The 23,944-nt window shown below is 42.1% G+C and overlaps 1 protein-coding gene across 4 annotated transcripts in view; it reads right to left on the reverse strand.

Annotated features, from left to right (window-relative positions):
• Positions 1-23,944, reverse strand: part of PCYT1B (phosphate cytidylyltransferase 1, choline, beta) — a 123,705-nt gene that overhangs the window by 44,876 nt on the left and 54,885 nt on the right. For all 4 annotated transcript variants that reach the window (XM_032330422.1, XM_032330421.1, XM_032330424.1 and 1 more), the window contains exons 2-3: positions 23,658-23,757; positions 11,980-12,096 (exon numbers count right to left, since the gene is read on the reverse strand). In XM_032330422.1, coding sequence (XP_032186313.1) covers positions 11,980-12,096; positions 23,658-23,757 — 217 coding nt within the window. The remainder of the gene's footprint in view (positions 1-11,979; positions 12,097-23,657; positions 23,758-23,944) is intronic.

A 23,944-nucleotide genomic window follows, 5' to 3' on the forward strand; every position in this document is an offset into this window, starting at 1 on the left:
AAGTATACAGATGCTCCGTTAATGTTTACTATGATTTAAAATAATATTTATCTGCAGGCACATTTCAACTATATATATATTTACTTAAGAGACTAGTATGTCTCTAGATACCCATGTGTATGCCTATACATCTCCTATATATTCCTCCTGAGATATTGTATAGACCTAGAGAGGATAGAACACAATAAAGAAAACATTGTACCTGTTTATGTTACCCAAACACCATGAACCACGTGGCTGGCTCAGAAAGTTCAATGATGCTTGGGTCTCACTGCCAAGATTTTGATTCAGTGGGTGCTACAGTCTGAATGTGTCCCCCCGAATTCATTTGTTAAAATCTTAACCCCCAAGGGTAATGGCATTTTAGAGGTAAGCCTTTGGGAGGTGCTTAGGTCCTGAGGTTGGATCCCTTATGAATGGGGTTAGTGTCTTATAAAAGAGCTCCCGAGCGCCTCTCACCCTGTGAGAAAACAGCAAGAAGGGAACAACTCTGGATCAAGAAGAGGGCCCTCACCAGGAAGACATTTATGGATCAAGATATTTAGGGATCAAGACATACAATTTAAATTTTTATTTATTTACTTATGGCTAAAGATATACAATTTAAAAACTGACCCAAGACCTTTTCAATGTTCTGTTAGGACTTTATTAAACACTACCTCAAGATTCATACTCAGCAGAAATGGATTTCAGATCCATCCATTTTCTGTTTTAAATGACACAAAACTAGGCCGACCATATCCTCTCCCCTTTTGAACCTGCACCTGAGCAATCTGGTCTAACTTCTAGATGACCGAAATCATGGCCTCCTGGCAGAGCACAAAGACAACAAACATCCTGTTTATGCCAATCCGGGGTCCTATTTTCATATCCCAGGAGTGACCTCAAGAAGCAGCTGAACATGCTGACCAGTTATTGTCTAAACATTAATTACGCCCAAAGCAGCACTGTTGTTCTTTGGTCTTGGCAAATGCACTCTGAACAACCAGATGGAGAGCTCTGAGCAATGGTGTCCCATGGACGAATCTGAGGAGTTACCCGGGAGCTCGTACTGTAGCTAACCTATCCCGAGAGCTCACTGGGCTCAAAATGAAATATTACCAGTACTCTGCAGGAGAGAAAATGTAAGCTAAGGGATGAACTTTGGAGCCAACCAGACTTGGGTTCTAATCCCTGCTCTGCTACTTAAAACTGGGAAAGTCACTCTGTCTCTTAAGACTCGGTCATCGGTCTTCAAAACATGGCAAAATTTTGATAATTAAATGTTATCATCTGAGGAAAGAGTAATGCTTAATAACATTTGCCATTTATTAATAGTAGTATAAAACCAGCACTGGGGGTATTCACTTGTGTTCTGAGCTCTGTCTTCTCCCTGCTCCCACTCCAAGCAGGTGCCCAGTCCCTTGGTACAACTCCCCCACAGAAGCTGTGAAATTCAAGTTGCTGTTACACAGCCTGCCTCCCTGGCTGCTGTTTTCTCCAAGCCAGAACCCATTAGAGGAATTCTGTAAGGGAAGAAACAAAGCAAGAGAAGAGTTCTCCCAGTGAGGAGGAGGCCAAAGGTCTGAGGAGAAGGGCCATAAGCAGAAGGGCCAGTGGCAGAGCCCCCAGAGGGACGATGACATGGTGCCCTGGGCACTGGGGTTCACTTGAGCACAGACCACAGGTGCCTCACCGTGCACAGGCTCAGCAGGGCCGGGCTCGAGACTGGAAACCCCTCCTCTTGTTTCCGTGAACATTTGGGGATCTCGTTTGATTTTGGGGAGGCGAGGACAGCCCAAAAAGGACTGAGACTCTATTTCCCCACAGTCAGGCAAATGGAGTCCTAGCAGAATATTTGATTTCAATTAAAGTACAAGTAAAGGAGTAATATTTATGTCTAGTTTACAGAGTAATATTTATGTCTACTATAGTAGGAGTAGTGTTACATTTATCGTTGATATTTTTTATTCCCCTCCTATGAGGTAGAAGTATTTGGTGACTCATAGTCTTAAAAAATAGTTTAGGGAAAAAATTCTGATATAAATTTTAATTTCTTGACTTCTTTTTAAACGATATTAACTTATGTTATTTTTTAACATTTTAATTCAAATTTTAGTTTATATTAATTTCAGGTGTACCATGTAGTGATTCGACACTTCTTACCTCACCCAGTGCTCATCACAACACCTGCCCTCTTTAATCCCCATCACCTGTTTCACCCATGCCCCGCCCCCATCCCCTCTCCTGTCTGGTAACGGTCAGATTGTTCTCTAGAGTTAAGAGTCTGTTCTTGGTTTGCCTTTTTTCTCCCTTTGCTCTTTTGTTTCTTAAATTCCACATATGAGCGAAATCATATGGTATTTGTCTTTCTCTGACTGACTTATTTCACTCAGCATAAGACACTCTAGTTCCATCCAGCTGTTGTAAATGGCAAGATTTCATTCTTTTTGACAGCTGCGTTAATATTTCAGTGTGTGTGTGTGTGTGTGTGTGTGTGTGTGTAATATACACACCACATCTTTATCCATTCATCAGTTGATGGACACTTGGGTTGTCTCCATAGTTTGGCTATTGCAGATAACGCTGCTATAAACATCAGGGTGCATGTTTCCCTCTGAATTAGTATTTTTGGATTCTTTGAGTAAAAATCTAGTAGTGCAGTTGTTGGGTGTGGGGTAGTTCTATGTTTAACTTTCTGAGGAAACTCCATACTGTTTTCCAGAGTGACTGCGCCAGTTTACACTCCCACCAACAGCGTAAGAAGGCTCCCCTTTCTCCACATCCTCGCCAACACCTGTTTTTTCTTATTAAAGGACATTAGCTTTTAAAGTAAATTGAAAAAAGCCCTTGACGATTGATAGTTTCAATTCACTAAAATAATGCCAACGAGGTAAGCTTACATAAATGAGTTTTCAAATTATTACTGGCCGCAGTGCTTAAAAATTAGAAATGCAGATGTTATAATCATAGTACACCATGACATTTTGTGTTGGTTTTTGCCTCAGGTTGAGGAGCAGGTTGTAGTACTTCCACTTATCACAGTTTCTGGTCTTAGAAGCAATTATTTCTACCAAATGCCAGGTGTTCTGCCAACATTTTCTGCACACTCGCCCTGACCACAGTGATTTTGTGAGCAGAGCCCTTGTTCCAGCCAGGGCAGCTCTGACGGCAAACCCACCTGTAGACATACGGGGCCCCACCATTAATACAGCAGGTTCTTGCAATTCAATAAAATTTTTTCAATTTTTCAATTTTTTTCAATTTTTTAAAAAATTTTTTCAATTTCAATAAAAGATAGTCTAAAGGTAATGGTCTTCGAACTAGGGCACACATACCCCTGGGGGGTACTCCAAGACTTTCTAAGGGCTAACCAAACACAAGAAGCCTTAAAGGACTCAATTTCCAGATCCTTAACTTCCAAAGGTACACTTTCCTACAGTTAATGGTCCAGGATGAAGCCTGTGTATCCAAAACCACCCTTACTCCGCTATCCAGAAGAAAGGCACCATCCAAATCTTACTGTGCAGCATTGCAAGGGGCAGGGAGTTAAGGCTCCAGGCCAAACTGAAGGGAAACCTTGTTTAATGACTACAGCACACACCATGAATCTCTAAAAGCAAGCTTCCTGTCTTACAAAGATTTCTGTTATAGGTAAAGCCAGGTGTTGGAAACTAATTACAGGAGAGTGGGGAATAATGTAAATTGTTGCCTAACAACTGTGCCTTTTCATTCCCCCAACTATTGTCGAAGGACACAAGGATCTTGAGGGATAAGGCCCAGGAATTCAAAGCAAAAGGAGCAACCAAAGAAATATTGAATGCTAAAAATGGCTTTTTCATGTAGTTAAGGGTAAGCATTTTTCCAGCTATTCTCAATACTCACATTGAATCCTAGAAATGCCTTTTCTCTCTTAGTTAATTAAGAGTAAGCATTTTTCCCAGCTTTTCACTTCAAAATCATCTCAGTAAGGCAAAGCTGTGTAGGCTGATACCACTGCATCGTAGAAATGTAACTGGCATATTTTCTCGAATTATCAATTTGCTCAAAATATTTTGGAATAAACACATGGATAAAACATTTACGTGCTTTTTTTTCAGATTTCATATGCATTATTTTAAAAGGAAGTTAAAATCTATTTTATCTGATCACATTATAAAACTTAATCCATTTATAGAAAATCCTTTTTCTATTTCCTTTCCTAAAATGTGTTATTATTTTCTGTCTCCTCCTAGCACAAATTATGTACTACCAAATTATTTTTTTAGCAATATATTCCTTTTTCTATTCTTAAATACACAGGGGAAGTATACCCATGGTACCTAATAAAGATAAGTAAGTCATTTATGATTTTTAATTTGATTTCATTTAATTTCCCCCAAAAGCCAAACACCAGAGTTTAACACACACACACACACACACACACACACACACACACCACACATACACACCCCTCCAATATTTAGAGAAGAAATAACATGTCTTCTTATCATATGCCCCTCCTTATAGATATGGTACTATTTTACTTATATATTACATTGTATTACTATAAATTAAGCATAATGATTTATTGTCTTGTTTACAACTTATTAGAGCTATGTAATTTTAATCTTGACTGATTCTATTTCATACAATGCATTCTATTATGTATTTCTCAGTGGTTTTTATGAGGCTTCCTGAAATACATGAACATATTTGGACTGAAAAGACTTTTTCTCCAGGTTTTTTAGCAGGTTTGACAGTAAGGACTACCTTTGCCGATTAGGTTAGGTGGTGTTTTCTGCAGATTTAGTAAGCAAAAACTGCAGCCCCAAGATTTCCAGGGTTTTTTTAAGTTTTAAAAAATGGTAAAACTGTTTTATCAAAAATTATTGAATTGGGGCACCTGGGTGGCTCAGTAGGTTAAAACCTCTGCCTTCAGCTCAGGTCATGATCCCAGGGTCCTGGGATCGAGCCCCACATTGGGCTCTCTGCTCAGCAGGGAGCCTGCTTTCCCCTCTCTCTCTCTGACTGCCTCTCTGCCTACTTGTGATCTCTGTCTGTCAAATAAATAAATAAAATATAAAAAAAAATTATTGAATTGACAAATATATAACAAAATTACCAATATTTTCATTTCCCCAGCCCTTTACAGGTATATCTGGTTAAGCACATTGCTTTGAAGTAAAAGAGTAAGGGTTATAATTAGGAATCACTAGCTAAGTCCTGGTAAAGCCTTTTTCTTATACTTCTCAGAAAGGAAGAAAGCAAATGATTTTCATCACTTGGAAACAAATCTCGCAGGTGAGGTCATTTCTAACCCACTGCTTGCATCAAATTGGAAAGAGGGCCTTAATAAATTATCACTTGATAGACCATTAAAATTATTTTGTTGACAATAAATTATTTTTGTGATACATGGCAAATACTCAGGAGTTCAAAGACTGAATGACATCTCTATAACAAACTTCTTCCATTCCCATCTAAATATTTGTGTAAACAAAATATTTTAGCACTTACATCTATAATAAGGAAGAAGAATAAATCAATGTTAAACCCTGTCTCATTCTAGCAATAATATATTCATCCACAAATCAAAAAATCCCACTCATCTCATTTAAATGTTAGAGAACACTCAAAAGGAAAAATCCCAAAGGAAAAAAAGCTCAAGCAAATCCAGAGGATAAAAGCAGCTTACTTATGGAGGAGCAAGGATAAAAATACAATGGAGGTCTCCACAGAAACAATGGGAGCAAGAAGAGACCGGAGTGAAATATTTAGTATCGAGAGAAAGAAACCCACCAACCTAGAGTTCTGTACCTTGTAAAATTATCCTTAAAAAGAGAGGAAGAAACAAAGACCTCCTCCAACAAACAAAAAATGAGGGCATTTCTTTCCAGTAGACCTGCCTTGCAAGAAGTGTTTTTAAAGCTTCTTTAGGAGAAGAAAAATGATGGGTCGGAAGTTCAAATCTACATAAAGAAAAGAGAAAGATAAATAAAATCTTTAAAAAAAAAAAGAAAACAGAAAGATTCAAGAATGAATAAGATGAGACAAAACATTTTATTTTTCTCACTCTTAATTCATCTAATAGATGAACAGTTTTTTCAAAATAGTAACAGCAATAATCAATTATGAATGAATGACCACAATGATATAGGGGATGAGAGGGAGAAATAGGAAATATTGTTTTCACAAGGTATAGTGTTATGTAAAAGTGGACTTGGATTAGTTTAGAATGTATATTATAAACTTTAGGGCAACCACTAATAAGGTGAAAAAAGAAGTATAATTGATATGCTAAGAAAGGAGAGAAAATTGAATCATAAAATGTTAAATTAAAACGACAAAAGGCAGAAAAATTGTGGAAGATACAAGTAGGAACAAAACACAAAGCCAACAAATAGAAAACAGAAAAAAATATGGTATATATTAAACCAACTGTATCAATAATTCCTTGGAACACATCTGGTCTACATTTATCAATTATAAGGCAGAAATTGTGGATCAAAAAACAAGATGTCTACATTTTATGTCCATAACAAACATTTGTTGTAGACAAATGTTGTTTACAAAAAACCCACTTTAAATATGAAAACATACATACATTAAAAAGGGTCAAAAATGTGAAAGGCACATTAATTTCAGACAGAGTAGACTCCAGAACAAAGAAAGTTATCAAGAAGAGAGAGACATTACATAATGATAAAAGGGTCAACACTCCACGAAGACATAGCAAATCTTAAAATGGACATGCTGAAAAACAGAGTCAAACTATAGGAGGCAGAAATGTTAGAACTGCGAGGAGAAATAGATGAATCCACTATAAGAGTTGGAAGCTTTAACATCCCTCTATCAGAAACAGATAGACTTAGCAGACAGAATATGAACAAGGACATAGTTTAACTCAACAGCACCATCAATCAGCTGAATATAATTGACATCTACTGACTAGTTCATCCAACCACAGCAGAATACACAACTTTCTCAAGCTCACATGAAGCATTCACCAAGACAGACAACATTCTGGGCCATAAAACACACCATAACACACTTAAAAGAATAGAAATCATACAATGTGTGTTCTCAGACCACAGTGGAATTAAACTAGGAATCAAAAACAGAAAGATAGCTGGAAAATCCCCAGATACTTGGAGATTGAGCAACGCACTGCTAAATAACACACAGGTAAAAATAAATAAATGAATAAATAAATAAATAAATCTCAACAGAAATATTTAAATATTTTGAGGTAAATGAAAATGAAAACACAGCTTATCAAAATATGTGGGATGCAGGGAAAACAGCTTAGAGGGAGATATGTAGCATTAAATGCATATATTGGGGAAAAAAGAAAGTCTAAAAAGTCTAAATATTTGAAGTCAACAATCTAAGCTTCCACCTTAGGAAACCAGAAAAAGAAGAGCAAATTAAATCCAGAGTAAGCATAAGAAATCAGAACAGAAACGAATGAAACTGAAAATAGGAATCAACAGAGAAAAATCAATGAATCCAAAAGCTGATTCCGTCAAAAGATCAATAAAATTTATAAGCCTCTAGTTAAGCTAAGAAAAAAGAGACAACACGCAAATTATTAATATGGGATATTCAAGAGGGGGCATTATTGCCGATCTCATGAACATTAAAAGGATAATAATTTGGTAGCCTAAACAAAATGGACAAATTCCTTGAAAGAGACAAGCTGTCAAAACTTACACTGGGGGTGGGGGCGCCTGGTGGCTCAGTGGTTAAAGCCTCTGCCTTGGGCTCAGGTCATGATCTCAGGGTCCTGGGATCGAGTCCCGCATCGGGCTCTCTGCTCAGCAGGGAGCCTGCCTCCTCCTCCTGTCTCTCTCTGCCTGCCTCTCTGCCTACTTGTGATCTCTCTGTCAAAACAAAACAAAACAAAACAAACTTACACTAGAGGGGTGCCTGGGTGGCTCAGTGAGTTAAAGCCTTTGCCTTCCGGAAGCTCAGGTCATGATCCCAGCGACCTGGGATCGAGCCCCGAATCGGGCTCTCTGCTCAGCGGGAAGCCTGCTTCCCTTCCTCTCTCCTGCCTGCCTCTCTGCCTGCTTGTGATCTCTATTTGTTAAATAAATAAATAAAATCTTTAAAAAAGTCACAGGTCTGAAAAAAAAACTTACACTAGAAAAACACAGTGTGAATAGGCCAAATTGAGTAAAATATCTAATAACCCTCTAAATGAGAAAACACCAGGCCCAGATGAGTTCACTGGTAAATTCTACCAAACATTTAAGGAATAAACTACACCAATTCTTTACAATCTCCTCCAGAAGACTGAAGCAGAGGGAATACCTCCTAACCCATTCTCTGAGGCCCCATTACCCTAATACCAAAATCAAAAATAGATATTGTAAGAAAAAAAACCAAACCCTCAGACCAAGTTGTTTCATGAAAATGGATGCAACCCCCCCCCGAAAAGATTTTATTTATTTGTCAGAGAGAGAGAGAGCGCATGCGCACAAGCGCACAAGCTAAGGGAACAGCAGGCAGAGGGAGAAGCAGACTCCCTGCTGAGCAAAGAGCCTGATGTGGGACTTGATCCCAGGACCCCAGGATCATGACCTTAACCAAAGGCAGATGCTTAACCGACTGAGCCACCCAGGCGTCCCTGGATGCAAAACTCTTAACCAAAATATTAATACATCAGATCCATCAATATATAAAAAGAATTATATACCATGACCAAGTGGGATTTATCTCAGGTGTGCAAGGCTGGTTCAACATCTGAAAATCAATTAATGTAATCCACTACATCAACAAGTTAAAGAGGAAAACCGCAAGATCAATAGATGAGGAAAAGACATTTGATAAAATCCAGTACTCCTTCAGGATAAATACTCTCAGAAAACAGAATAGAGAGGAACTTCCTCAACTTGATAAACACTACTTACCAAAAAAACCTATAGCTAATATCACACTTAAAGGAGAGAAATTTGAAGTTTTCCCACTGGGATCAGGAACAAGGCAATGACATCCCCTTTTACCACTGCTTTTCAACATTGTAGGGGAAGTCCTAGCTAGTGCAATAAGCCAAGAGAAGGAAACAAGAAGTATACAGACCGGGAAGGAAGAAATAGAACCATTTTCATTCACAGATGACATGACCACCTATGTAGAAAATTTGAAAGAATTTCCAAAGAAAAATCCCCTAGAATTAAATAAGCAACTATGGCAACGTTAACAGAGAAAACAAACCGCAGACTGGAGAAAAATAATTGAAAAAGAGAGAAGAGATTAAGGTCTGTTATCCAAACTATACAAGGCACACTTTAAACCCAACAATAAGAAAATGAACAACCAGATTTAAAAATTACAAAAGATCTGAACACACACCTCACCAGAGAAGCCATACAGATGGCAAGTAAGCACAAGATGTTCAACATCTTACGTCACCAAGGAATAAACAAGACAACAATGAAATACCACTATATACCTATTAATGACCAAAATGCAAAACAATGACAGCACCAGATGCTGGTGAGAATACGGAGCAACAGGAACTCTGACGCACTGCTGCAGGAAATGCAAGATGGGACAGCCACTTTGGAACTGTTTGGCAGTTTCCTACACAACTTAACATACTTTTTTAAAATAAAGATTTTATTTATGTATTTTAGAGAAAGAGAGAGAGTGCACAAGTGCAAGTGGGAGGCAGAGGGAGAGCACCTCAAGCAGACTCTGCACTGATCACAAAGCCTGACTTGGGATTCGATCCCACAACCCTGAGATCATGACCTGAGCTGAAACCAAGTGTCAGACGCTCAAGCACCCGAGCCACCCAAGTGCCCCAAAACTTAACACTCTCTTAACATACAACACACCAGTCACGCTCCTTGGTTGGTATTTCCCCAAAGGAGTTGAAAACTTATGCCCACATAAAAACTTGCTTGTTGGAGTGCCTGAGTGGCTCAGTGGGTTAAAGCCTCTGCCTTCAGCTCAGGTCATGATCCCAGGGTCCTGGGATCGAGCCCTGCATTGGGCTCTCTGCTTGGCAGGGAGCCTGCTTCCCTTCCTCTCTCTCTCTCTCTGCCTGCTTGTGATCTCTGTGTCAAATGAAAAAATAAAATCTTTAAAAAAATGTTTATTGAGGGGATGGTCAGTTAAGCAGCTGCCTTCAGCCCAGGTCATGATCCCAGGGTCCTGGGATCAAGTCCTGCGTCGGGCTCCCTGCTCAGTGGGGAGTCTGCTTCTCCTTCTGCCTGCTGCTCCCCCTGCTTGTGCTCTCTCTCTAGCAGATAAATAAAATCTTCTTTAAAAGTTTGAGGTTTGAAAATGTCAATACTTCTAATATTAAAGAAATTACATCTTTCACAGCTATTTAAACTTAGAAAATTTTAGATGTCAACTTCAAAAAACTGCAAAGAGGTGTTTAGTTTTTCAAAATTCTTTTAGGGATTGTGATTGAGGACTCCTAGCCTAAGACAATGGCTATCAGCGGGGGGCCTCATCATCCCCTAGGAAGCATTTCGGGAAATTTGTCGGGCATCTTTAGTTGCCACAATGATTGGAGGCAGACACTGGCATTTCGAGGGAAGGACGCCAGTGCAGCTAAACACCTTGTGGGGTGTGGGGCAGTTTCGTGGGAGATTCGTGCAACAACACGCTGGATTTCTGAGTGTCCCTGCACTATTGTTTTAAGTCATTTGAGTCTAGAAACTCACTTTCTTTTTCTTTCTAATCACAAAGTATTTCTGGAATAGCTGTGATAGATGCTGCATTGTCGAGGAAGGCAACTACTACACACCTCCAAGGAAGACCATATGTGTCCATATGTTTATCCAAATGTGTCTGCTACAGCGATACCATGCCTGGGAACCGAGCTGATACCATGGCCCTGGTATCACCCTGAACAGGCTCGTGCACAACCATGGCTAGTGTTCCCGTTAAGTGTGACCCACATCAAACCACCTCCCAACTTCAGTCACCAAAGCACGGCAGGGGTCTCCGCAGGGCCTCAGAAATGGTTTTCCCCTCGAGAGAACCAGAAATGAACGAAAAAGGTGTTCCCTGCCTGCCTTGGGTGTCCTCTGTGAAGCCTGTCCAGTACTCACTGCTTTCATCATCTCTTCCTTCTGGAAAGAACGCCATTCAGTAACCACGTGGTCACCATCCTCAGTAAAATTGGGAGGAAGGTGCCTCTCAAATATCCAAAATGTCGTCTTAAACTTGCAGAGGGTAACAAGATACTTTAGAAACAGAGACATGGTCTCTTAGCAGCACTTTCTTCCTCATGGTAGGGGCTTAAGTGTTGACGGTGCCTAGGTCAGTTAAAGGCACAAAACTGATGACCATGAAACAATATGGTGTTTCCAGAAGCTAGGAAGGTGAGATGGAGGTACTATCCCCCTTACCCAAACTGAAATCAGTAAGCCTTCTGGAGGAGCAAAATTTTCCTCCACACCTCACCACTCCCAAGCTTATGAAGTAAGCTATCTCCTTCCCTGTGAACCAAAATTCCCCAGGTATATAAATCTCCATGTCTTTAACACGCGGTACCTAAGCTCCATTAACGACGCTATCATCAGCCACTACAGTTAGCACGGCATCATCCTAAGTGGTGTGGGCCACACAAAGGAAACAGGCAATGCCCTTGTTTACCCTTAATCATCCTTAAGGCTCTCGGCTCTCTATGATTTGAAATAAAATTAACATAACTTTTCTCCTGACCTTCCAGAAAATTTGAGAAACATAACTTTGATCAGGCCTCAATCACAAGAAGAAAGGCATTCATGGAAAACATGAAGTGGTTGCTCCTGGTGGTGTTATTAGTCTGTCTCTCTCTGGGAGTCAGTGGTGTATAATCCCATGAAGTCATTTCCCCTATGGCTTTTTAAACATCACGTAACGTTTCAGGCAGCCAACAAGTGAGCCGGTATCGGCTGAAATGGAAGTAATAACCATGTGAGATTTTAATAGTGGAACGCTGAAAGGGGTCCTTTTCAGACAGCACATTATAAAGGAATTTTCTAGACAAAGAGAAAATGCAATTCTTACCTCCAACCAACAAGTAGCTGTTGGGAAACAGTGTTTTTGCTTGCATAAGTGCCCTTGCATGACCGGAATGGAAGAGGTCAAATATCCCATCCGCATAGACTCTGACAGGCCTGTCAACTGAGGAAGAAACAAAGTGTCATCAACACAACCACAGAATAAGGAGGCCCGGGGACCTGATTCTTCTGTCATGAGGACACCAGTGTGAGGAGGTTCAACTCGATAAAACACCAAGGCTGGGTACCATCAGTCTCTTATTCGTGCACACAAGTACTTCTACCAAGAGGTTCCTCTGAGGTGAGCAAAGTGGAGTAAAAACAAAGAATTAAGAGCGACCCACAACACATATTTGAAGCCAACAGGAGATATAACAGGGTGGTATGGAGTTCTCTGAACCCAGAGTTGGGTCTGGGTGTCGGAGCTAGCAGATTCAGACACGGGTGCCGACAAAGGGTTGTCTGAGTCTGCCCAGAGGGAACAGCAAGGCAGGAGTAACCGAATCGCTTAATGAAAAGGAAAAACGACTTCATTCTTGACTCCGAGAGTCCTGAAGGAAGACTCCCGAGACCTGCTCCCAAAGGCAGCATTGTGCAGGCGTCTGCTCGTGCTGCTCCAAGAGACAGGCGTGCGCCTTCCCTCCCAGCTCCAGCTCCCACTGGAGGCCCCAGCCTAGCTGTGGTAGTATTTATACCACGGAAATGGGCAACTGCTACCCACCGGGGTTACTGCCCTCCGGAGGGCCAGCAGGTAAAGCTGCACAGCACTGCACAAAGGTCACTCCCTAACTCTTTGGTGTCATAAGAGATTGGGGAGGGGGGCATGTGCCCCAAAGATAGAAGAGTCAGGTGACATGTGGGGTGATCCTCCGTGTTGCAGGCCAGCGACCAACACTACTGTCCCTCTGAGGGATCAAGGTCAAGAGAGAAGAGGCCTCAACAGACATTCTCCCAGGGCCAGATGGTGCTCTGGGAAGTGCCATTCCGCGACGAAGAGGGATACATTCACCACAGCCCCCTGGGCCACTAGAAACTACAGGATGACACTTCGCTGAGACAGCCCAAAGACCCGCCTCCTCAAATAAGATGGAGACATTGGGGGTGGAGGGGTTGGGTGCCAACTTTTACACCATTCTGGACTATCAACGAAGGAACTAGAAAGTGAAAATATGGCAAACTAAAAGCTAAACATGGCAAACTGAACTTATCCGCATTTACCTCTCCTTCCTTCCGAATACCACAAGAATTACAGAGAAAGAATTAAAAGGCTATATCCCTCCCCTCCTCCAAAAATAAAAGGTATGATCCCCTAGGGCAGAGGAAACAAGAAAGGCAAGGACAGATGAGAGATGTCCACATTTTGGAAAGTTGATTGTCAAATGCCGAGTGTCTGTAGGAAATAAGAATTGGGATGAGGGCAGATAGGGACAGGGAATGTTGAGTAGTTGGGTTTTTTTTTTTAATAAGCCCAGGAGTCCTACTGACTTTTTCCAGTATATGCATGTATAATAGTGATGTTATAAAAATAAATTTAAAAAAGAAATCAATGCAAACTTCTGGTGAATGATTTTTAAGACAGATTTAAAATTGTGATTATTTCCTGATGTAGTACAACCTCATTAATTTGGAATAGAAATTAAAAGGAATGGTACATTAATAGATTCAGACGGTACAATGTTTCTAATAAATTAAATTTCTCTAATAAAAAAACTCAAGAGACTTTATGTCAGATAGGGAATTGCAATTACTCCCAATTATACACCATTTTGAACAAACAGAATTGCCTTCACAGGATTATACTGGATTCTAAATAAGGCATGATAAATAGAAAATGCTGTGAAATAACAAACTGTCTAATGAGGGATCTTTGGTTTCAATGCTCTTATTCAATTTGAATTCAATTGAGGAAAATTTGTTTTAAGATATAAATTCCAGGGGAAAGCAGATGGCAGTTTTGCAAAACTTTTTGTTATTGATTCAGAGGTGATCAAGATAAATGAATTCAGGAAGCAGGGAGGAAAGAAAAGTAAAGAAAGTGACATAATTACTGAGAAAAAGACCATTTAGTAAACCTTTGAAGAGTATTTGTGGAGTTGATTTTGCAATAAGCTCACTTTTTAAAATTGTAGTGTGTCAGCAATTTCCAGTCTGGGAAATGGGACCAAAAAAAAAAAAAATCAAGAACAACAACACCACCCAAAACCAAAAACCATCTTAACAAATGAGTGCCTCAAGAGAAAAAAAAAAGATTAAGATGGAAATGGGTCTGCAGATTAGAGATTTAAAAGACTTATCAACATACTGAATATATAGATATTTGGATTTAGGTTCAAGCTAACTACTGTCTAGTAAATGAGGATGTAAGATTCTTGGAAATTGGAACACTGGATATTTGGTGATATTTAAGAATTACTGTGAAATTTTAGGTGAAAAAATAGAATAATCGTTATATTTTTAAAGATTTTATTTATTTATTTGACAAAGAGAGAGACACAGTGAGAGAGGGAACACAAGCAGGGGGAGTGGGAGAGGGAGAAGGAGGCTTCCAACTGAGCAGGGAGCCCAATGCGGGGCTCGATCCCAGGATTCTGGGATCATGACTTGAGCAGAAGTCAGATGTTTAACGACTGAGCCACCCAGATGCCCCAATGCTTATGTTTTTAAAAACTGGTTTTTTAAGATAGTTATACAGAAATATTTATGGGTGGAATGAAAGGAAGTCCAGGGCTTTGTTTCAAATAATTCAAGAGGGCCATGGCAGGCGAGAATTCTACCACTGAACCACCCATGCTCAAGAGGGCCATGGATGGAGGCATACATGAGGCAAGACTGGCTTGGGGGGTGGGTGTTAGCTATAGAGGACAGACACATGAAGGTTCATTATATTGTTCTACTTTTGTGTACGTTTGAAATTCTCTACATTTTTTTTTTAAGAATGTGGGGTTTTTTTTCCATTTTGTGTGTTTATTTACCTTAATCTTTTGTTTCAGATTTTTGAGTAAAGTGGAGTAATTCTCCAGAGCATCTATGTTGGGAACCACTGGCCGGTGAGGCTGGGTATTTGGCAATGATCCCAAGTGGGAACCCAACTACTCCATGGCCATGGTGGAGAGAACTTAACGTGCTTCCCAGGGATCCCTGCTGCCTGGTGTTCACACGTTGGTGCCATCTCCTCCCTTTGAAATGTGAACGGGACCTGTGACTTGTCTTTAACCAGGTGAATATGGCAAAGAGGATGCATGGCACTCCCATGATGACATTACACTATATAACATTCCAAACTGCTACAAGACTCCTTCTCTCTCCGTGGCTTCGAAGAAGGAAGCCATTGTGTAGTGAGAGGGCCACACAGCAAGGAACTGCAGCTGACTCTAGGGGCTGAGGGCGACCTCTGGCTGACTACCAGCAAAAAGCTAGATCTTTGGTCTTAGAATTACGAGGAAACAACCTGAGTGAGCTTGGACACAGGTCTATCACCATCAAGCCTCCAGGTGAGAGATGAGCCCTGGGTGACACCTTAAACACAACCTGGTGGACCCTGAGCAGAGGACTTAGCTAAGCCAGGCTCCCAGCCCACAGAAATTATGACATAATAAATCTGCATTGTTTTAAGCCACTAATTCTCGGGCATAGAAAATGAATACAATGGCATTGTAAATTTTCTGCCCAGAGACAATTATAAATTCTTAGAAGTATTTCAAATAAATTCCTGTTTATCCTGAATGAACAGAGCGAGGTCTATCAGAGAAATGGGATGTTCTAGTAAAATGACTATCTGTATAGCACATGTCGATTGCCAGTTTTAAATAATTTCCATATAACAAACTACACATAACACCAAAATGATATTTAAGAATCTTGGATACAGGGGTGCCTGGGTGGCTCAGTGGGTTGAGCCTCTGCCTTCAGCTCGGGTCGAGGTCTTAGGGTCCTGGGATCGAGCCCCGCATCGGGATCTCTGCTCAGTGGGGAGCTAGCTCCCCCCCCCACTGCCTACTTGTGATCTCTCCCTGTGTCAAATAAATAAATAAAATCTTAAAATAAGAAGAATCATGGATACAAAGAAGGACCATGGTATAGTACTGTGGGGCAATCTGACTTTTTTTTTTAATATTTTATTTATTTATTTGAGAGAGAGACAGTGAGAGAGAGTATGAGCAAGGAGAAGGTCAGAGGGAGAAGCAGACTCCCCGTGGAGCTGGGAGCCCGATGTGGGACTCGATCCCGCAACTCCAGGATCATGACCTGAGCCGAAAGCAGTCGCTCAACCAGCTGAGCCACCCAGGCGCCCCCTGACTTTTTTTTTGAACTTCCTGGATCTTACACTCCAAATTTTTATAAGTTATTCAGCACTTACAAACAAAAGAAATAGTGAGGGGGCTCTGCTTGCCTCACACCTCACACCATATATGAAAATTAACTTGAAATGGATCATATATCTAAATGTATGAACTAAAGTTGTGAAACTTCTAGAAGAAATCAGGGGAGACTCTTAGTGACTGTGGGTTTGGCAGAAATTTCTCGAATAGGGGGCACCTGGGTGGCACAATCTGTTAAGCTTTGTTCGGACTTCGGCTCAGGTCATAACCTCAGGATCCTGGGATCGAGCCCCTTGTCCTATCAGGTTCCCTGCTCAGTGGAGAGTCTGCTTCTCCCTCTCTCGCTCCGCCCCTCCCCCACTTGCGTTCACTACCTCGCTATCTCAAATAAATAAAATCTTTATAAAAATTTTCTTGGGGCATCTGGGTGGCTCAGTGGTTAAAGCCTCTGTCTTCAGCTCAGGTCATGATCCCAGGACCCTGGGATTGAGCCCCCGCATCAGGCTCTCTGCTCAGCAGGGAGCCTGCTTCCTCCTCTTTCTGCCTGCCTCTCTGTCTACTTGTGATGTCTGTCAAATAAATAAATAAAATCCTTAAAAATTTTTTTTCTTGACTAGAACCCCAAAGGGCATATTATAAAGCCAAAAAAATAAAAATAAATTGGACCTTACTTCAAACTCACATCATCAAAAGACATTTTTACAAAAATACAAAGGCAAGTCAGATAGGGAGAAAATATATACAAAGCATATACCTGATATAAGCCTTGTATCTAGAATACAAAAGAACTGTCAAAACTCAATAATACAAAACACCTCATTTTAAAAAGGGCAAGAAAATTGAACAGACGCTTCACCAAAGAAAATGAATATATGGATGGCAAATAAGCTCATGAAAAGATCTTTAATATCATTAGTGATCAGGGAAACAGAAATTAAAACTGGAATGACAGACTCCTTCATATCCTTGGAGTGGCTAAGAATTTAAAAATATATTGACCCTACCAATTATTGGCAAGGGTACAGAGCAACTGGAACACTCGAACAATGCCAGTGGGAATGTAAAATGGTACAATCAGTCACTCTGTTAAGCAGCTGGGCAGTTAGTAAAAAGTTAAGCATACACCTACCACGTGGCCAGACAGGAGGCAATCAGCGGCTGCATCAGACCTGAACTCACATTTCTGTGGGCTCTGTTAGGGCATTTCTTGGTATTCCTTCAGACTCAGGCAACAATGAATGGGGGACTGTTCATTTTTTATTATGGCTGTTAATCTACATTTAAACGGGGCTTTAAAAGTCCGTATGATTTAGGGGCACCTGGGTGGTTCAGTGTGTTCAAGACTCTGCCTTCGGCTCAAGTCATGATCTCAGGGTCCTGGGATGGAGCCCCGCATCGGGCTCTCTGCTCAGCAGGGAGCCTGCTTCCCCCTCTCTCTCTGCCTGACTCTCTGCCTACTTGTCATGGCTGTCTGTCAAATAAATAAATAAAATCTTTAAAAAAAAAAAAGTCTGTATGATTTACCAGCACGTATCTTTCACTTGATCTTAGCATCAACTCCAACGTATGTGGGAGAGAATGGACTTACTACTCTTGTTTCATAGAGGGGCAAGGGAGGCTCAGCCTAGTTAACCAGCTCACCCAGCACCAAACAACCAAGTTATGAAGCAACGTGAGCACAAACCTAACTTCACTGTTCTTGCTTCTAACTCATGGCGCCTTCTAGAAGACCACATTCCAATATGAATTCTTTTTAAAAAGAGAGATTAGTACTAAATACCCATTAATTATAGTCACTAGTATTGTTTTTGTGTACAATTGTGCAAAAACAGTGGCACAAAAATTAACCTTTAAACATCTAGTAGTTACAGATTTTATCAAGTTTACGATAGCTTTAGATAAACTTGAAAATTTCCTTCTACTTAGAGCCAGCATTTCCTGATAGTGATTGAAGTTAACTTTTTAAATACATGAAATTTAAAGTTTAAAAAACTGTATTTAGAGGTGCCTGGATGGCGCAGTCAGTTAAGCGTCCAACTCTTGGTTTTGGCTCAGGTCCCGCTCTCAGTGTCGTGAGATCAAGCCCCACATCAGGCTCCGTGCTCAGCGCCAAGTTTGCTTCGGATTCTCTCTCCCTCTGCCCCTTCCACTTGTGCTCTCTCTTGCTCATTCTCTCTAAAATAAATAAGTAACTCTTCTCAAACAAGGGTATATTTAAAGAAAATTATAGTACAGGTACACACAAACAAGGCAAATTTCATCAAGGTAGTTCTTAAAAAAATGAATTTGGAAAACTCTACACACCGTGGAAATGGAACAATACAAATCCCCCTTTGAGAAAGAAAATAGGCAGTTAGAACTGAATTTCTTTGTAAGATAGAAGGCAGCTGTGATGAAAAGGGGCCTATGAAACAATCACCTGGACCTCTTTATCTCAAGACAGAGGAGGGATTCTCGGTCTCCGGTAGATATGAAACCTTGCAGGTTCAGAGTTCCACAGATGGACTAATTGAGCTAAGATCAAAGGTGCCAATTCCAATTGTTCTACTGTGTTTCTTCTCTTCTGGCTCACAGAGAACGTCCAGGAGCAAAGAGCAATGAGCAGAGTTTGTCGTTACCTCTTTTAGAATTTATATGCCAGCCCCTGTTTGGGCAGACCGACAATTGTACAACATATTGTAGGCAATTGTACTAAATCATAAAATAGGGCCAGTGAAGGAGACAAAGACTTCAGTTATAACTATAATCCTGAAGTACAGGATTTGGTCTTTCTGATGGAATGCTTAAGACTGCACCACAAAAAGTTAATTGCTTAGTAGTCTTGAAAATGATCAAATGTTCCAAAAAAGCAATGATTTTTTTTTGTTGTTTTCTACTAACCGCACAATGCACCAGCAATTATACTTGGATTATCTCCTGCTCACTCCCTCCCAGCACTACCAATAGTTAGTCACTCTTTAACAGTGGTTCTGGCAGTGAGGGCCCAGGACAGGCAGAATCAGCAGGGAATGCGCTGGGGACGCCCCAGCCCCAGCCCCGATCTACCCCATCACGCACTTGGCAGGGGATGGCTACTTGAACAGCAGAGGATTCGAAGCCGCTAGGAGGACCACTACTATCAAAAAAAAAAAAAAGTGGTTATGGGAGTGCGGTCTAAGACTGTCATGTGCTTTTTACTAATCAAAGAACTAACATCTTGTCCCATTTTAATATGGATGCTAGACATTAGAAATTTTGTTAGAAATAAAGGAGTTTCCAACAAAAATGGGGCCCTCCCGCCTCGCCAGCCAGGTGCCCATCAACATCACAAACTCTTTCTTGGATAACTTTCCAGGGTCATCACCTGAGACAGCAGGAGACTTTCTCTTCTAGTGTGAAGAGTTCCCCTTGGCTCCATTTGACTCCTGTAGAACCCCATGTCCCACAGACCCCACGACGGTTTCAAAATGAACCACCATTTCATTCTAACTTGATTCTCGGGGTGTAAACTGCTTAGTGGTTAAACATACCAGGGCCCAATCTCATCCCAGCAGCTTGCTGCTGGCTCAGACCCTCACAAGCAGCTCTGATTTTACTTCCAGAGGGCAAGCTCCTCCTCTTGTTCCAAACTTCCATTCATTCACTCGGTCACTCATGAAACATTTACTGAGCACACAGGCTTTGAAAAGAGTGTCTCTAGGCGCTGGTGAACCAGCAGTGAGCGAGGCAGATGGCCCTGGTGCTACGAAAGATCGCAACCACTGTCTGTCTGTCTTGTTCACACACCTGGCACCCTCCAGGTCAAAGCCTGACTGTGATTTCACGGAGCTCCGTGGTCGGCTGGGGCCCATGCAGGGATCTGAGGTGAAAGGGATTTGGGGGCGAATCCTAGCTCTACCCAGTCAGCTAGGACATTTGACAAGTTACTTTTCCATTCTCCAAGTCCTCAAGAAAGGACGCAAGATTACGCGTCTGACAGTGTTTGCTGTCCGATGGGTAACAGACCGGATGCAAAGACCAAACGAGATCACGTAGAGCACAGAGCACCTAGCAGACGCTGGGTAAGTTCTACCTCCCTTGCCCTGGAAAAGCTCGGTCCTCTTCTTCGGTGGCCTGAAGCTCAGTCTGTAACTTTAGGTTAAATTAGTTCTTTCAGGGGCGCCTGGGTGGCTCAGTGGGTTAAAGCCTCTGCCTTCAGCTCAAGTCATGATCCCAGGGTCCTGGGATCGAGCCCCGCATCGGGCTCTCTGCTCAGCAGGGAGCCTGCTTCCTCCTCTCTCTCTGCCTGCCTCTCTGCCTACTTGTGATCTCTGTCAAATAAATAAAATATTTAAAAAAAAATTAGTTCTTTCATCACCACCTGGACTTCCACTGCAGCTTTCGGATTTATTGCTTGGGTCCACATTTCTCGGTGTGTGGTCTGTAAACCACCAAGATTACAATCCCCTGGCTTATTAGTTACGAAACACTGATGCCTGGGCTCCATCCCAGATTCAGAGATAAGGGAGAGAGAGCACGAAATCTTTTTTTTTACTCTTTTATTTATTTGGGAGCAAGAATGAGAGGGGCCGGGCGGGGGGAGGGGCAGAGGGAGAGGGAGAAGCAGACTCCCCGCTGAGCAGGGAGCCCAACACAGGGCCCGATCCCAGAACCCTGAGATCATGACCTAAGTCAAAGGCAGATGCCCAACTGACTGAGCCCCCACCCTGGGCACCCCAGAAAATCTGTTTCTCTAACAAGCTTACCAGGTGATTGGTTGCACACTTAAGTGTGGGAACAACGGATTTAGCTGCTCAGAGCTACCTCCCCAAGCCTCTTCTTGCCTTTCTCAAAGCTTATTAACTTTGTGTGCCCTCATCTCCTCACCTCACGCTCTCGAAGCTCTTCTTCAAAAGGAAGCCAGAGTGTCAGGATCGAGAGGTCAAGCATGAACACAAACAGGTCCAGCCTGACCGCCGGTGGAGCTCGAAGAGAGAGGCAAATGCTTACGCCCCACCCCATCCGGACTGACTCAGAAACTCTGGGGGCCAGACCCACCCAGCTAGTTTAATGAGCCCTCCAGGTGATTCTGATGCTCTCCAGCGTGAGGACCACCGCCAGCCGCTCGCTCAATAACCTTGCCCGGTTCGTGGCTTCTCGCAAAAGCCTCCATTCCCTCATCTGGGAAATAAGGTACTAACCACAGAGAGTTGTAGAGTGAAAAGACATGGTACATCTAAAGAACTTAGTAATAGGGAGCACTTAATAAATACCCATTATTACTGTTATTATTAAGCAAATTGTCCTTTGTCCCATGGATTCTCTTAAGCTGGGGATGTTTGCTTTTTGCCATGGCGAGTGGAAACTGAGTGATGCCATCTTCAGTGTCTCAAAGCTCAGGGGCTCAGCCAGTCTGTTTTCACTGCAGCCCCATCCCCTGCACTGCCACGCACTCACGCATTCACTCATTCCTACACGGCGCTCTGCCTTCGCTCTTCCGCTTCCACTGGCTTGGAATGCTCTTCCGTTGGCTGCCCACCTAGACCCCATCTACCCTCTCCCAAAACAAGCAGCTCAGGTCGGCTACAAGGTCTGGCCCGACTCTTCCAGGCCAAATGAATCTGCCCTTCGTAAAACTTTGTTATCTGTGTTGCAAGGTTGAACCCCTAAGCACACACATGCGTATTATTTGGGGGGTTTATTTCATGTTGAGTTTCCTCTTTAATTAAGAGGGGCCCCTTGGAGATAGTCCAGGTTCATTTCCAGACCACTGCAATAGAGCACAGGCCATGACAAAGCCAGTCAAGTGAATTCTTGGTTTCCCGGTGCATGTAAAAGTCATGTTTAGGGACACCTGACTGGTTCAATTGGTAGAGCCTGTGACTCTTAATCTCAGGGGTGTAAGTTCAAGCCCTGAGTTGGGTGTAGAGATTACTTTTAAAAAGTTATGTTTAGGGGCGCCTGGGTGGCTCAGTGGGTTAAGCTGCTGCCTTCGGCTCAGGTCATGATGTCAGGGTGCTGGGATCGAGTCCCGCATCGGGCTCTCTGCTCAGCGGGGAGCCTGTGTCCCTCTGTCTCTCTCTGCCTGCCTCTCCATCTACTTGTGATTTCTCTCTGTCAAATAAATAAATAAATAAAATCTTTAAAAAAAAAAAAAAAGCCTCTGCCTTCGGCTCAGGTCATGATCCCAGGGTCCTGGGATCGAGCCCCGCATCCATGGAGAGCCTGCTTCCTCCTCTCTCTCTGCCTGCCTCTGTGCCTACTTGTGATCTCTGTCTGTCAAAAAAAAAAAAAGTTATGTTTACACTATAGTGTAGTCTATTAAGCCTGTAATAGCATTATATCTAAAAAAAAAAAAAAAGAAACCTCAGTGTGTATACCTTAATTAAAAATAACACCTGACAGTAAAAAATGCTGAGCTTTCATTGACTCATAATCACTTATCACAGCTCATCCTAACGAACAGAATAATGAAAAAATTTGAACTCTTGCAAGAATGACCAAAATGAGACAGAGACACAATAAGTGAACACTGTTGTAAAAAATAGCACCCACTAACTTATCCGACACAGGGTTACCACAAACCTTCAATTTGTGTAAAAAACAAACAAACAAACAATAAAACGCAGAGTCTGTGAGGCACAACGAAGTGAGCCTGAGCTCCTGGGATGGTCCTTTACAGGTCTTTTTTGATCTCCTCCCCTGGCCATCTCTGGTATAAAGGAGTTCATGCATCAGCAAACATCTAGTGTACAGGCCAGGCTCTTTAATTTAAGGCACCCTTGGAGAAACCTTTCAAAATGCAGACTTTTAAAAATGATGATAATTATAACAGCCTAGGCTTATATCAGCCTTCCCCGCTTAAATGCTGCTTTGGTGTCTTGAACCCAATCTTGTCACCCCCAAAACCTGGTAAGGCAGGCAGGTATTAATGTCCCTGCTGGCACGAGGCACAAGAGGAAAGAGATTCTGATCATTGTCGTGACTTGCACGAAGCCGCCGAACTCGGAGATGGCTGGGCTGGGGTTCCAGCTCCTGCTGACTTGGGTTGGTCTGGTTTACCAGTGTAAGTGTTTATCCTTCTCACACTGGGCTGGAAGTCTCTAAATTCAAGGCTCCCATTGAAAGTGCTCAAGTAATGACCGGCCTACTCTGCTTCTTCATTTATTTTTCTAAGATTTTATTTATTGGACAGAGAGAGACAGCGAGAGAAAGCACGAGCAGGGAGAGAAGCAGACTCGCTGCTGAGCAGGGAGCTGGATGTGAGGCTCGATCCCCCGACCCACGACCCTGGGATCATGACCCCAGCGAAACGCAGACGCTTAACCGACTGAGCCACCCAGGTGGCACTCTGCTACTTTCAAGGTCAGGACAGGGCCCATTCGGAGAACGAGAAGTACAGCCTCACCTGGTGTTCCTAAGCGGGCCTGAGCAATGGTCAGTTTCTCATGGGGCGCTTGGCACTGGCAGCTGGTTTCGTCGGCAAATGGGGCAGGTGCAGTCAGGGTCTAGAAGGGAAAAAGAGAAAGGGAATATAGTCTGACAAACTTTCCTTTGGCACTAACTTCCCCTGAAGCTGTATTCCTGTTGGCTGCACAGCTACGACGAAGAAGCAGAATATATCCAGAGACTTTCAGAGAAAATATTATACCGTTAGAGATAAAAACAGGGACATGATCACTGAAACCTTTTTTT

This window comes from Mustela erminea, chromosome X (assembly GCF_009829155.1).
Source record: "Mustela erminea isolate mMusErm1 chromosome X, mMusErm1.Pri, whole genome shotgun sequence".
NCBI lineage: Eukaryota > Metazoa > Chordata > Mammalia > Carnivora > Mustelidae > Mustela > Mustela erminea.